The 15,308-nt window shown below is 43.9% G+C and overlaps 1 protein-coding gene across 1 annotated transcript; it reads left to right on the top strand.

Annotated features, from left to right (window-relative positions):
* Positions 1-2,183: 2,183 nt before the first annotated feature.
* Positions 2,184-13,508, top strand: LOC129589459 (cubilin-like). Its single transcript, XM_055484236.1, has 6 exons — positions 2,184-2,536; positions 8,831-9,697; positions 10,214-10,684; positions 11,145-11,328; positions 11,894-12,282; positions 12,729-13,508. The coding sequence occupies exons 1-6, from the start codon at positions 2,387-2,389 to the stop codon at positions 13,344-13,346; spliced, it is 2,679 nt and encodes an 892-aa protein (XP_055340211.1). The 5' UTR covers positions 2,184-2,386; the 3' UTR covers positions 13,347-13,508.
* Positions 13,509-15,308: the final 1,800 nt, after the last annotated feature.

Raw genomic sequence — 15,308 nt, 5'->3', positions numbered from 1 at the left:
CAGAACCAGAGATGTGCTCCCGGGAGCACTGCTGAGAAAAACAAGGATGTTGCTTCCTGATCGAAAAACTAGTAATTCCTTCTGAAAAGGATTGTTCGAAACCCCTGACAGGTTTTCAATGGATTATGGCGAAAACCCAAATTTTAAATTAATTTTGAGTAAAGGGAATCCATTTCCTATAGCTGAACTGGTCAACTGTTGCCAACATGGGGGGGATAAACTTAATTTTTTCCTGGGCTACAGGATAGCGAAATCTTGGCTCGGTTGAATTCAGAATATGATTAAATGTTGTGGTTATCTGATAAAATTTTTAAAAAAGTAAAATAAGCCTGCAACGGCTAAGCAGAAATTTTCCAAAAAGTGACCACACTCGGCTGAATAACCCTCTGTACGTCCACCAGGCTATGAGCATATCCTTATTGCGAGGCTTGACCGGATATTTCCCAGTGTTTTCATTACAATTTCATTTAATTTACGATGGGTAAATTTTTATTTCACAAAATGCGGTAACATCACAGTGTCAGAACAACAGATCAAAAAAACAGAATTTCATTTTATGCTGCCGCTTCCTCCATTGTCCCGAGCACGGAAGCAGCGTTGCCTCGCTGAATTTCCAGCGACAATCGTTGACGGAGGTACTCATGGGAGCGAGGCTCACCCGTATGTTTTTACGATTATTACTAATCGCTCAAGGCATACACTAATTGTAAATACGCTGTCAAATGCCACACACACAGCCTTTCAGCACTGTCCAAGCAAAAGGAGCGTTTGATGGTCGGAAGCAAGTAGGGTCATAGGGAAACCTGGTGTCGCGTTAAAAATGCGCAAACCATGGTTTCTCGTTAGTAATACGCAACCGGTGTCTGTGTTCTTTTGATTATTCTACTTTAATTATTGATCTTCGAGAAAATATTTGCCAAAAAATATTTGATCCGATCGCTAAAAATATTTTACTGTTCTTAGCTGCGTCTGCTTTAACCAGCGTTATAAAATTGATGAGCCTAACAACATCCAGGAACATTATTATATGCCGAATTAATCGTATATCCTAGATTCCCGACATCGGTTAAAGCTTTAATCTGATCTGTATGCATCTTTTTCATCCTCCAGTCTACTTAATAGCGTGTAACAAAAAAATGTCCCCGTGTAATGTCGCGATGCGTTCTCATGCTGCTTAATTCAGCGCGACGAAGTTGCTGTGCGGTAGTATGGAACAGCATCGACAGCCGTCTGACAAGGATGGGAATCCGAGCCGGAGATGTCAGCGGAAGCTGGGAGAAGAGCAAGAGCCGTTCGATACAAACGGCTGCTTCCACTCAGATTGACGAGTGCCGGCTCTGTCTGCCTCTTATACAACAGCGCCAGGGAAAATCGAGCGTTGATGCGGCATGCTGCTGTCGATCCATCCATTGCGTGCTGTATCGACCGGCGCATCTATACGCTGATGTACAAGCTTGTCCCGTAATTTCTTACGCATCAACACAGCGACAAATAGTCAAATACAAATTCACGGGTTGCGCCAAACTAGGCAGGTTGTACATGAATCTAGCAGGGCTGATGCACGCCAAAATACCGATTTAAATTATAAACAATCGATATAAATTGTCGATCAAAACGAAGCGAAGTCCTCTGTGTTCAAGAAAACGGGACTTTTGTCGGTCACGTCGCTAACGTTTGTCACGCATTAATAATTTAAAATATGGAAGAACGAACCAAAATATTACTCGTAAATAAATAAGGTTGTTCTTTCATAATATTCTTCCATAATAAACTTTTTTTTAAATAGTTAATATCAAAAGACGGATTATTTAATTTTTCCTTAATAAAAATTTTTTTAAATTGTCGATAAAAAAGAAAAAACCTTTTCTTAATTATAAAAAATGTAATTTATAATGCTTTTTTTAGGAAAAGTGCACAATGGTGTACTTTCCTAGAAAAGTATTAACGTTAATGGTAGACGAAGGGCGGCAAACGTTCGCAGCGAAACTTCGCGCTATATATTTGCTGCTTGTACAGTTACGTTAGAAATTACGGGACAAGCTTGTAGATGCTGACTGCTAACTTGTACGCGTTGCCGCTTCCGCCGCCCAGTCGCAGACAACCGGGCGTGGCCTCCTCCACATCGAGCATGTGCAGCCGGTTACATCGTTCACATCACACACACGCACACACACACACACACACGCAGTCATCCCTCGCGAGAAACCCCGCATCGTGTGCGTGATATAACATAAGCAATATTTGGGAACGCCAGATTGGAGGTAACATTATCCCCGCACCTGGCGACGGTGATTGCGGCGACTTGATCTTTCCCTGATCGTGATGCGGACATGGCGGCGGAATAATCCGGGAATCTGGTCACTTATCCCGGGAACAGGCGTCCAGGATGCCGCATCCGCTGATCCAAACGACGCGGGCTGCGGATAATCCGCGGACACCCTACCAGCTCTTCTCCCATGCTGTCTTTATGGACTACTGCCTGCCCAGCGCCCGCAGCCGGACAGGACGGCGGAATGCGTCCTCCCTGACAAATCCCGTAAGTCGAAACATGCAACATCCCGGATTGTCGCCCTGGTCATGAAGGGATCAATAATGCAGATAGATTTACATAAGATTTACACGGGGATTGCGTGGATCTCAAGCTACAGTTATGACCTTTGACATTTATTCTGGCTGACGGCTATTTTAGGGATAAGCGGCCGCGGCATGATAATTATTTTTTAATGCAATTAGGATAATCGCTTTATATCGACGCAGCGCTGTATGTGCTGGCATGTGTATGGCGCAATGTGTAATTGACTTGGGCGGCCTGGCGACAGATTGCCGGCACGGGCCGCATCCATTTGGACGTCCCAAACAATTATCGGCGGTTGTTTTCAAGGCTAACGGCGTCCTGTCAATAAAACCTTTTATACATTACGCCTCCGTTTATTACCGTTATTTTTGCCGGGTGTAAAGAAGAAAACCGGCATTTTTCTGTTCAAAAATTTAAACACGCGAAATAATTTTCTCTAAATATAATTATAAATCAACCGACTTATTTTCTGGAAGGAATTGTAGCGGTTTCAACAGTTTCCTTGGGTTTATTGCCAATAATATAAAATGATTAATTTTGCCTGATATTAAGTTTAAATAAAAAATAACCGATATTTTATAAATTAACCAATACAAATATAAATTAACCGGCAATATTGTACTGGAGAATTTGTTAAATAATTGCTTGTTTTCGCTAAGCTTATTGCCAATAAATTTAAAATGATTAATTTCGCTTTCTGTGAACATTAATAAACCGGCATCATTTTTTAGAAATTTTATGATGATTGCACCTTGTTTTTTTTTAATGTCAATAATATTAAAATGGTTGATTATGCCTGATGTAAATACAAATAAACCGGCAACTTTTAACTGGAGAATCTGTTGAAAAATTGTTTGTTTTTGTCAAGTTTATAGCCAATAAAATTAAATTGATTAATTATACACTGGAGACTACCGCGTTTCCCCGCCCCCTTTAAACCAAATTTCACTAAACAGGAAGAAAGACTATTCACTGTTATTGGAGCTAAAAAATTCCGCGATTAGATTAATTTTCGTTTATATATAAAAATTTCCTGACACTTTTATAATTCATTTTTATTGTCCGGCGAAAGAATAGCTACTGTCCCGGTTTCGCTGGCTAACAGCAGCGCATGGACAATTTGCGCTCCTGGTTAGGACGGCCGCGAAATTCCCCAAAGTGCTATTAATTATCTGCATCCTGCGGAAATGCCCAAGCCATTGCACGCTGTTCACGGGAGCAGCGGTTACCGCATTCTGTGTAGATCCGTACAGATCCAGTCGATCGGAGCTGCGTTGTTTTAAGCTGGCAACATTTTCTGTGGAAGAGTGCGGAGAGTGGGCAGATGCCCGTGCAAACACTCGCGGAGATACGACAGACAGCCTTCTCCGCGGCCACTTGAGACCCGGTGATGGGCACGGCCATCACTCATAGATAGGCGCGCAGTCGGACCGGGACGGACTGCTTCCGCTCGGCCAGTTGGCCGCGCCGCTGCAATCAATTACCGCGGCAGATTGGACCGGTTGATAAAACCATGGGGAGAAAATCTGTTCGTCTAAAAAATAGTGAGGCTTGGTGATAATGCGTACTGCGCAATGTAAGCGTTTCTCTGTTGGAACCCGGTGCCGACGCTTTATAAGCAGGGAAAGTGTTCCTATTTGATAAGTTTTTTTTATTTATTTATTGGTGGAACCGCGGACGGACCGACCGACCGATTCCTAATTTTTCAGCCCAGTATTGTTATTTGTATTTGAAATTATTTAAATGTAGAATAAAAATGGTTGCTTTGTTTTAACGCAGACTGCGCAAAAACAAGCTTCTTTGTTCGAACCCGTTGTTGGCGATTTATGCGCATTAAATGTGTTTTTTTTTCTGCGCGCTGTTTGCTGATTTTATTATTCAATTTTGCAACCGCGGACCGACCGACCGATTTCCATTTTTTTATTCCTTCCTTTGTTTCAAATTCGATCGAAGACAATTTCTGTTTTTTTTTTATAAAAACTATAAAGAAAATTCCAGCGAATTCCAATAACAGTTTAAATTTTCGAATAAAAATCGAAAAAAATTAACTGATACTGTTGCGCACCAACACGGTTGTCTGTTCGACGGTAATATTTTTGCTGAATTACAAAGCAAACTTTTGGAACAGTGACAAGTTACGCTTTTTAATTTTCAGGAAAAAAAAGTTCGCTCTATGGATGATGCGAATAAAAAAATTCATAGTAGCTGGCTTTTTTGGCGAACTAAATAAAAACATTTGTCATTCGGTTTTGCGAAGGCGATGAATGTTAAAAACTACCGTGAATGTTAAAACTCAGAAATAAATTATTTATATCCCCGGTCGTCGTGACGTCACACCATGTGGGAAACATCCGCGCCAAAGGCATAGAGGCATAGACTCTCTCGTTGGCGTTTATCAGCGCAGTGCATTAAAATTCATTAGCCGCTAACCGGCTAAAACAATAACGCATAATCAGGGAAAACGGGGACGCGGGAGCGGCAGCCACCGCCGCAGCAGCAGCATCCTGTCAATGAATCTCGGCTGTGCTGCTACAGAGAGAGATGACACTTGAAGCCGGGGTGGGCGCGCCGGGGAAAAACGGCATGCCGTGGCAGTCAGCATATTTAACATTTATAACGATGATGACGAGAAGAAAACTACAGCAAAATCAGTGGATGCGAGTTGGGTATTGATCCGGCTGCGGACGAGCAAGAGCAGCTGCATGCTGCACAGTTTTCCCTCCGTCTAAATTCAATCATCTCCACAGTCGCGTAGAGAAGACACACACGCACGTCTATTTACTCGCTTCTCCAATAATCAACGTCCACTACAACAAACACGCAGTGTGCAAACACGGCGCTTTTTTTCCGTGGTGGTTCGGTGCGCCCGGCGATATCCCGTTATTTTGCGCGTGGATATACGCGGATAACCAAATAGTTATTCAACGCCCTTTTTTCGAGTTGAATGAAAAGATGTGTATGCATAACTCGGGAGTGATACAATGGGTTTAAGAGTTTTTGAAGCAGTTACGTAACCTTAAGAAAAAAATATAAAAAACCTAAAAAACGAAAAACAATTCAGTTTGGCTTTGTGTCTCTTCGATTAGCTGTATAAAAATCTAATAAGCGAAAAACTGCAAATTAAAAAAACAACCGAAAAAGTGTTTTTAGTTTTTTTCGAATATACAGTATATCTCGTATTTGTACAAATTAAAGGAAATTTATAACTTTTTTTTTAAAAATGGCAAATAAATTCGAATGCTCGCTTAGGTTTCTTATTAAGGAGTCCGTAACTCTTTAAAATTTAGAAAAACGCCTAAGCATTTTAGAAAAAATGAAAAACGTTGCCTAACGAATTTTAAGCTTAGAAAATTAACTTCTTAAAAATAGTAGGAAATCTTAAAAAACCATTTTTGCGGTTTACAAATAATAAAAAATTCTCGGATCTGTGAGAATGCGGTAAAAAAACGTATAGAAACCATAGGAACCTTAAGAAAACTGATACAAATTCATTTTTAAAAAAATCAAAGGATTCGCAGCTCTTGGAGAATAATGTAGAAAAACGTCTAAGAAACCCAGGAAACCTAAGAAATCGTTTTTCTATGTTTGCCGGCTCAGCCCAGCTTAACGCGGCGCCCTTACATAAAAATGGCTAATCGGCTTTAGCCGGGGAGAAAATCGGCATAAAGCCCTGCTCATATGCCGGCACGTCCGTCATATTACAGCGCGCCGGGGATAAACTTGTATAAGGGGCTTTTTAACACATGCCACTTACTGTCCGCACACCGTGATGCTGGGCATGCCAAAATGCCTCAGCTGCTTATTTATAGCTACCGTATACCGTATACCGTGTAGCAGCGGATGCCAGCGCGACTATTACCCAATCACTCTTATTTGATCGTCTGCGAAATATCCCGTCCCAAGACACTTTTTGATACTTAAAGCGCGCGCCATGAAGAGACGGGTACATAGGACGCCAGAACGGCCAGATGCCGGTGAGGGAGAGAATGCCGGGCGGAAAACGATACTGCCTCTCTGACTGGCAAATCACCGCGCGGACGTTGGCAGGCAGTGTGCGGTGCGGGTTGTGGTGATGTGTGCCAGAAATATAGATGATGTTTTCTGGCGTAAACACGGGGGTATATTGAATTAATGCCCTGGGAAACTGTGGAGTGCGGTAACCCGGCGTGTCTTGCGCGCTAGCATGATTGAGGGAATGCGACAGAAATTTACCGAGTTCTAGAAGGCTCGCGCAATAGTTAGGACTACTTTGAAATATATAAAAGATTTTTGAAATATTTTTATAAAAAATACGATTATGTATATAAAAAAATTTGTGCTGCCAAATTTCCAAGCCGTCGAAAAGGTCAAATTTACTTAAAATTTGCTAATTTATTTCTAATTTAAACTTACAAAAAAACCAGTTGAGACTATGAAAGTATTTTCCTAAAGTCTTTCAGCAACTTTAAAAACAAAATTAAAAATTTATCTAGTTTTGCAATAGGGCAAAAAATGGAATAAAATCAGCCAGTCGCTTCACGGTTCGAAACTTCAAAAATAAAATCAACAAATATATTGAAAACCTGAAGGAGAAAAACAAGTAAAAATTCGCCATGCTTTGAAAAAAATTCAGAATTTTTCGCAATAATAATTTGTTACAAGTTTTAGAATATGATATATTTTCGAAAAAACCGAAAAAATAATTTTTTGAGGTGTAGAAATTTTTCGGCTGTTTATATATTTCTCAACGCTCTCTGGAATTTCCGTGAAAATATTTTCGCAAAACTTGAAAACATCCTTTTGGGTGATTTTCAGTATTTATCCAGCCACTCGACAGCGGCATTTTCTGCTGTATATCCAACCTAGATTTCCCATAGCTCCACTTCGAAAAATACCGGTATTCCATGCGCTTCTTAAAACACGATGAATCACGCCACACCGTTTGTCAACGGAAGCGTCAATTGGCCGGCATCCTGTGCCGCCAACACGCGGCTAATTTCCGGCCGTACAAGAGGTACACACCGCGCTCATGAAAAGGCTGATTGTCGCCTGTTCCATGAAGCGTGTACCCCGATAATTACCTGCCTGATTACGCGATCAAGAGGTGCCACATCAACCCTTCATTAACCGCGCCATTTCCCCTGTAATCAGTGCGCGCTGTATTTAGACTCATACAGTACACATGTTTACCCGGCTGTCAGGCGCTGATTTTTGATGAATGCCGGTGACACACTTTGCCGTTGATATGATTCAGTCCAGCCAAGCGAAAACATTCTCCAATCAGCACTTGTGTAATTATTCCAATATTTATCAAAGCGCTTGGCTGTATTCTACAGCGGATTGGTGCGAGTAAAAATAGTCGCCGGGATAATATTGATGTTTTGCGCTCGTGTATTAATCAAAGGTTTCGCTCGGCACACGCTGATTGCTTTGGGAAAATATGTACAAAAGAATTCCGGGGATTAAATACGTGTGTCGTCCTGATTTTCACGCTTAATCACCCGGCGTATATTCCACTGATTGCAGCCTGCTCTAATTTCTAAAATACAACAACATCGCAATTTTTATACTTAATATTAAATATTAAGTATAAAAATTGCGATGTTGTTGTATTTTAGAAATTATCAACGATCAACCATGCTTTTATGCTAAATTTTAGCATAAAAAGCATGGTTGATCGCTGATAACAACAAATAAATTAATTCATCGAATTTTAATTTTCCAGGATCGAATACAAGGAAATCTTTCTAAACAGCGCTTTTATTTAATATGAAAAAAGAGTAGGTTAAAATTATTTTAATTTTAGATTTTTATAAAATCTCTAAAGTTTATTCTACGAGTATGAAATAAAATATTATGAAACAAATCCCAAAGTCAAGGTAAACAAATCTTCACATTTTTATAAAATTACTTGCAATCCGTGAAATAAAATTATTTCGGTTCTTTAATAATTATTCTATAGAAATAATTGTAATTTAGCTTATATGAAGTTGAAGAAATGGAATTTTTCTTCGATTAGATTATTGCGTGCTCGATCAATTACCGTTCTATTTATTTTCATTGCGCATGACCTTTAGGCGTAACGCATGCGAAGGAAACAGGCGTCTGTTTATCCGTAAAGAAACCTCATTCATCGTGCGCCTTTTCTCCGCACGACAAGTTTACATTGGGGCGGCGTATGTCAACGGTTGAGGCGGAGAAAAGACACAATAAAACCCATAGCAAAAACGCGCTACAATCAATCACGCGATACAACTCTCTTCTCTCTCTTTGCAGTCGCCAGCGAGCGGAGCGGAAACAGCACGCCTGCCAACATGTCCCCTCATCGATCTCCTCACCGCCGCCTCCCTCTCCTCCCCCGGACCGTCCTCCGGCTGGCTGTTACTCTTCGTGTACAGCGCCTGCCTGTGCCTCGGCACGCGGCTGGTTCTAGCGTTTGACTGCGATTTTATCCGCGTCAGCAGTGAAGACGGGATGAAGAACGGGTCCTTCACGGCGCCGCTGATCAACGGGCATCCCATCCCGCCGCAGGGCATCCAGTGCATCTACACGTTTATCGCGCTCCCGCATGAACGCGTCAAACTGACGTTCCGGGATTTCCATCTGGCCGGGCGGCCGCCGGAGTGCTTCCACGAGTACGTTGATTTATACACAGAACTACGCAATGCATCGGAAGACCTGGTTCAAACCGATAAATTCGGGGGAAGGTTCTGCGGACGCATCCCACCGCGGACGCGCGTTTCGTTGCACAACACGATTGTGGTAGTTTTTTCCTCGGACAGGAATTTATCGCAGCACGTGTTTACGGGGACCTACGAATTTATCAACGGGTCCATGTACGAGCTGGGTACGCGCAGTCAGCCGGGTTGTGATTTTGTGATTAAAAGCTGGGTTAACCGCCTCGGGGAGGTGTTTACGCCGACGTATCCCGGGGTGTATCCGCAGCGGATTATGTGCACGTACCAGTTAATGGGGCAGCGTGGACAGCGGGTGCGCATCGAGTTTATGGATTTTGATGTGTTTTTCGGCGGGTCGCATTGTCCGTATGACCGGCTGACTATATACGATGGGCCTACGGAACAGGACCCGATTATCGATGCGTACTGCGGGCCGCGGCGGAACCTGGTGGTGTTTTCTTCGCAGGTAATTTTTCAGCAGAGTAGGTATATTACCGTAATACACCAAATCTGATCATCAAATCTTATTCACAAAAAGTATCTCAAGAAAACAAGTATGTATTGGAATATTGCTGATACATTCGTTAAGATAGTGGCCATGGTAAGTCGTTTGGTACCAAAAAAATCTTCAAAAATCTTCAAAAATCAAAAAATCTTCAAAAATCTTGCAAAATGACCGTGGTAAGCCGTTTGATACAACAACAAAACAAATTTTCCAATACACTGCGAAGTGAACTGGTGAGCCGGTTGCATGGTGCAAGCATAAACTTTTGAATTATTTTATTAAGTTTTTAGCAAGCCGAATAACGCAACTTGCTAAGTTTATATTATTGCAAATGAAGCGCATGGCACGGTGAGAACAGCGTCCATAGATTTTTATGCATATTTCTTTTAGCTATTTAACGAAGCTCATGCTGCTACTTTTATGGGCACTGCCGAGACACCGTGAATTAATTAAAGATAACAAGCTTTTTTATTGAAGGAGAACCTCTTTATCTCCTTCATCACCAATCGCTCCGGCGGGGAGAACCGCGGCTTCCACGCGCTCTTCGAATTCTCGGAGCTCTTCGTCAATCTGGAGTTCATCAGCGGTGAGCATCTCCGCGGGACGGAGTGCGATCAGCGCATCCTCAGCCACGGCCGCAACACCGGCATCATCAAGTCGCCCAACTCCCCCTTCCCCTACCTGCCCAACGTGGACTGCCGCTACGTCATCGAGGGCCTGAACAACGCCGACGACCTGGAGCGCGTCATTCTCAACGTGGAGATGTTCCACATGCCGCAGCCGCTGGGCGCCGCGAAGGGCGACTGCTCGGCCGGCGGCCTCATGCTGTGGCTGGAGGGGCGGGAGGGCGGGGAGACGCGGACGCTGTGCGGGACGCATGCGCCCAAGGAGGCCATCGTCTCCAAGGATTCCAAATTAGTGCTCAAGTTTTATTCTGGCTCAACGCAGGTACTAAGCAGCAACACTAACAACAAATAATTTAGGACAATATTTCCAATTCCGCCAATTAATACATGCTCCGATTTTTCTCAATTTCGATCACATGCGTGTAGGTTTTATATGAATAGGTCACCCATATAGCGTAATTTCTAAATAGAACGAAATTTTTCGAATGGATCGCTTTTTTTGTAAACACTTTTGCTCAGGAAATTCGACGTACTGCCTACACAGTTCATAAATTAATACGTTTTCATCAAAAAATAAATTCAAACTAGATGCAGAGGCGTCTGCACTCAATGGTTCTTTCAATAGCGTGAGAACCGTTGGTCGCACTGGTGGCTAAAATAACCGGTTTTATCTGGGGACCTAAGCGTGCGTCAACTTTGACAGTAATGTCGGAAATGATATCTGGTCGTCCGTGATCCGCATTTTGCATTATCAGCCTGATTTTCTTCCTGTTTTTCTACAGGGTCTGGGTTTCACGATCCGCTATCAGTTCGAGACATTCTTCGCCGTGCCCGGCACGCCACACCCCATCAGCACCACCTGTGAATTCCGCTACCGTAGCGCCGCCAAGAAAGAGGGCGAATTCCGCTCACCCCGGCATCCCAGCAATTATCCGTCCAACACCAACTGCACTTATATCTTCGAAGGTACGTAGCTGTATGTCCGGCGAGGAACCACCGCAGGCGATTTTTCCTCTCCACCCGCTGTTAAACAATTTTCTTGAGGCTACATAGTGCCATATTCGTGTACATGCACGGGAACTTTCGTATTAGCGCTCTACCAAGCAGTTTTCTGCATCGATCAACGATATTCTGTAGGCAAATAATTTGTATACGCGTGAAAACCGTTTGTACAGACAACGAAGTGTGGTGAAGCTATCCGTGAAATAAAATTTCAAAATTGAAATGCAAGCAAGTCCACCACAAGTTTATTTATGGACCGATGTTATCAAATCTGCACGAACACGCATATGAATATAAAGATCGTCCGTAAACAGAGCCAAGGTTCAAGAATCTGTATAAAATTTTAAAACGGTTCTCGAAGATTTTAAACGTAATTAAGGGCGACGCAAAATAATCGGGTATTAGGACAATGTTCGTAATTCCGAAAGCCACATTAATATTCTATAAAGAGCAAACAAATAACTTTCTGTTAACAAATTGTTACTATCTCGGTCTGTACAAAGCGATTTTTTCTACGATTTATTTACAGGTGAAGAGAACGAACAGGCTCACATTGAGTTCGACCACTTCAAGCTGTCGGACGGGAACGGGACGTACGCCTTAACCTGTGATAGGCAGGACTATGTGGATCTCTATGAGCTCCTGCCGGCGGAGATGGACAGCCGCGGCTACCGCGAGATCGGGCGCTACTGCGGCGCGGCAGGCCCGGCGCCGGTCAAGAGCCGGTACGGCGTCCGTAGTCTTAAGATGCACTTTGTCACCAACGCCGCCGGCGTGACTAACGGCTTCCGTGGCCGCTATTGGTTCGCGCGCCAGATACCGACGTTCCATCCGGATCGCCTGTGCGGCAACATCACCAACGGGACGCACGGGACCATCGAATCGCCCAATTACGACGGAAAAGGCAATAAATATCCGGTACGCTAAAAGCTAGTCACGTGCACTTGTCATCTAGTCAAGAATAATTCGCAGCAAAACGTGAAAATCTAAGAAACAAAGGAGCCGAAGCACTTTTTAAGAGATTTAAAAGTGCGTTGAGGCTTTGCCTTCTTAATGAGGAACTAACTTGCGCTTGCAACCTAAGAAACCTAAGAAATCTAAGAAATCTAAGAAATCTAAGAAATCTAAGAAACCTAAGAAACCTAAGAACCTAAGAAATCCTGTATAGGTTAGAAGATTGTTTATGCACTCGATTCCGTAAAAAAACCGTTTAATGGTGCGAACTCACCAGTCACTGCTGGCGATTTGAGCACACTCAGTGGGTTCTAGAAACACAGTATTCGGTAATTTTATACAAGAGGTTCTGAACCGCGAACCGACTTCCTACTTTTCTTTTTCCGATATTATCTGGTTTATTTTTGTAGACGAACTCGGATTGCGAGTGGCACATCCACGTGCGTCCCGGCCACAGCGTCCTGATCAACATCACGGACTTCAGTCTGGAGGGCGACCAGAAGTCGGACAAGCCCAGCGGCTGCATGGGCGCGGCCCTGAAGATCTACACGGATCTGGACAAGTACCCGGTGGAGGTGTGCGGCGAGGCGCTGGCCGACGTCAGCTACCACTCGCACGGCAGCCAGATGAAGCTGCTCTTCACCAGCGCCAAGCAGGCCACCGGCAGCCGCGGCTTTGCGCTGACCTGGAACGAGTTCCACTACCCCCGCACCGGCATCGGCTCCGGCTGCGAGGAGGCCGAGTTCTACTGTCCGAAGCACAGCTACTGCATCAGCAGTCAGCGCGTCTGCGACCAAGTCTACCACTGCGGCCTGGGCGACGCCGCCGACGAGAGCGCCGAGCTGTGCGGCACGGCCAGCGAAGCCTGGATGGGCCTGACACAACCCACGCTGGGGGCCGTCGTGGGGGCGGTTGTGGGGGGCGTGGTGGTGGCCGTGGTGGTGGCGGTGTGCCTGCTGCGGCGCAACGCGGTGCGACGGCGCAAACGCCAGATGGAGCAGCGCCAGGGAGCCGACTGGAGCTCGTAGAATGGATCCCGGATGGCCTCTCCGCCTTTCTCATGACCATTTGCAATCAAATTTAACGCGCTGTGTTCATTTGGTTTTCTGGTGCAATACGTAGAGACAGAGAGCTGTAATTTATTATCGGTTTTTCACTGGTACGCCTTACCAATAAAACTGGAATAGTCGCCTGTGTTGTTCACGGTATTTGTCCATAGAGCGACTGCGGTGTCGAACGCTCATCAAAAACCAATCAAATGAAAAGTGTCCAGGCCAGTGTACTACTGGCTATGTTGCAGTGGCCGCGACACCAACTTCTCTATTCCGCAGTGGCTGCCAGCTGCATGGTACTTGAAGGATTTAAGTCCCATTTTCCTTAACTTCAGCCAAATGACCCGGCACATGGTACCTGATTTGTTTACCAACTTTAAAGCGTTCACCTACGCCCACTCTAAACCTTTTTTTGCGTCTGTTTATTGCATTCTGCAGCTAAACAATTTGTTTACTCTGGTGAAAAAGCGGTTTGCGAGAAAAACCGGTACTTGGCTCCCTTGGAGAGTCACGCGTCAGGTAAAATTCCGAAACGTTTATGCGTACACTAAGTAATTGTTGCACGGTTGCACCTAAAGCCTCATTACAGACGGAATTCATTTAAATTTTTCAGAAATTAATCCCCGTAATGGCATAGAGATCGTTTAGACACGAAACCAGTTTTCCATCCTGCTTTCGAATTTTAAAATGGACTTCTGCAATTTTAAAACACATTTAAAATTGCCAAAAAGAGTGCCACAATTCCGGTTCGATGGCAAAACACTCTTTGTGCTCACTAACATTGGGCTTATTTATGAGTGTCATTCGCCTTCTCCTTCGTCTCCGCAGCTATGTGATTGCATAGATTAACCCGTTTTAGGGTAAGAAGGCGGTTCCTCTAGAGTTCCAATGGTTCCACAAGTTCCACTGGTTCCACAATCTACATCAGTTCCATACGTTCCACTGGTTCCATAAGTTCCACCAGTTCCATCCAATCCAACCAAATATCTACGCTAGTATCCGATGAAACAGCAACAGAAGTTAATGTTACGTCTCCTTATGATACCAATGGAACGTATGGAACTCTGTTGGAACCCATTAGAACTGTCGGAACGACTGTACATTTCTCATTGCGCCCTTTACGTGATGCATGGAATCTATGGAACTCTGTTGGAACCCATTGGAACGTATTAACAATGTTTCCTTTGGTTCCAACGAGTTTCAGTGGAGTTCCATAAGTTCCATTGGAATCAGATAAAGGCGCATTGAGACACTTTACAGCAGCGCCAACAGTTCCAAAGGAGTTCCATAGGTTCCATTGGTATCACATATCTGTAAAACCGCAATGAGACGATGCACACACAGACGATGACCACGACGAGACAATGTTCCAAAGGCTCCAGTGGGTTACAGTAGAGTTCCATGGGTTCCATTGGTACCACACAAGGGCGTAATAAGACATGTACAGATAGTAGTTCCAACAGTTCCAACGGGTTCCAGTAGAGTTCCATAGGTTCCACTGGTACCACACAAGGGCGCAATAAGACATGTACATACAGATAGTAGTTCCAACAGTTCCAACGGGTTCCAGTAGAGTTCCATAGGTTCCACTGGTACCACACAAGGGCGCAATAAGACATGTACATACAGATAGTAGTTCCAACAGTTCCAACGGGTTCCAGTAGAGTTCCATAGGTTCCATTGGTACACACAATGGGCGCAATAAGACATGTACAGATAGTAGTTCCAACAGTTCCAACGGGTTCCAGTAGAGTTCCATAGGTTCCATTGGTACCACACAAGGGCGTAATAAGACATGTACAGATAGTAGTTCCAACAGTTCCAACGGGTTCCAGTAGAGTTCCATAGGTTCCATTGGTACCACACAAGGGCGTAATAAGACATGTACAGATAGTAGTTCCAACAGTTCCAACGGGTTCCAGTAGAGTTGCATAGGTT

Source organism: Paramacrobiotus metropolitanus, unplaced genomic scaffold (assembly GCF_019649055.1).
Source record: "Paramacrobiotus metropolitanus isolate TYO unplaced genomic scaffold, Prichtersi_v1.0 Parri_scaffold0000035, whole genome shotgun sequence".
NCBI classification, from domain to species: Eukaryota; Metazoa; Tardigrada; class Eutardigrada; order Parachela; family Macrobiotidae; genus Paramacrobiotus; species Paramacrobiotus metropolitanus.
The sequence above is the reverse complement of the archived record's forward strand: the minus strand, read 5'-3'. Positions and strand labels throughout refer to the sequence as shown.

Excerpts from the sequence above, each read along its gene's own strand:
- LOC129589459 (XM_055484236.1), top strand. The coding sequence starts at position 2,387 with ATGCCGCATCCGCTGATCCAAACGACGCGGGCTGCGGATAATCCGCGG. Across the intron at positions 9,698-10,213 it reads TGGTGGTGTTTTCTTCGCAG|GAGAACCTCTTTATCTCCTT; the intron begins GTAATTTTTCAG and ends TTTTTATTGAAG. Across the intron at positions 10,685-11,144 it reads TTTATTCTGGCTCAACGCAG|GGTCTGGGTTTCACGATCCG; the intron begins GTACTAAGCAGC and ends GTTTTTCTACAG.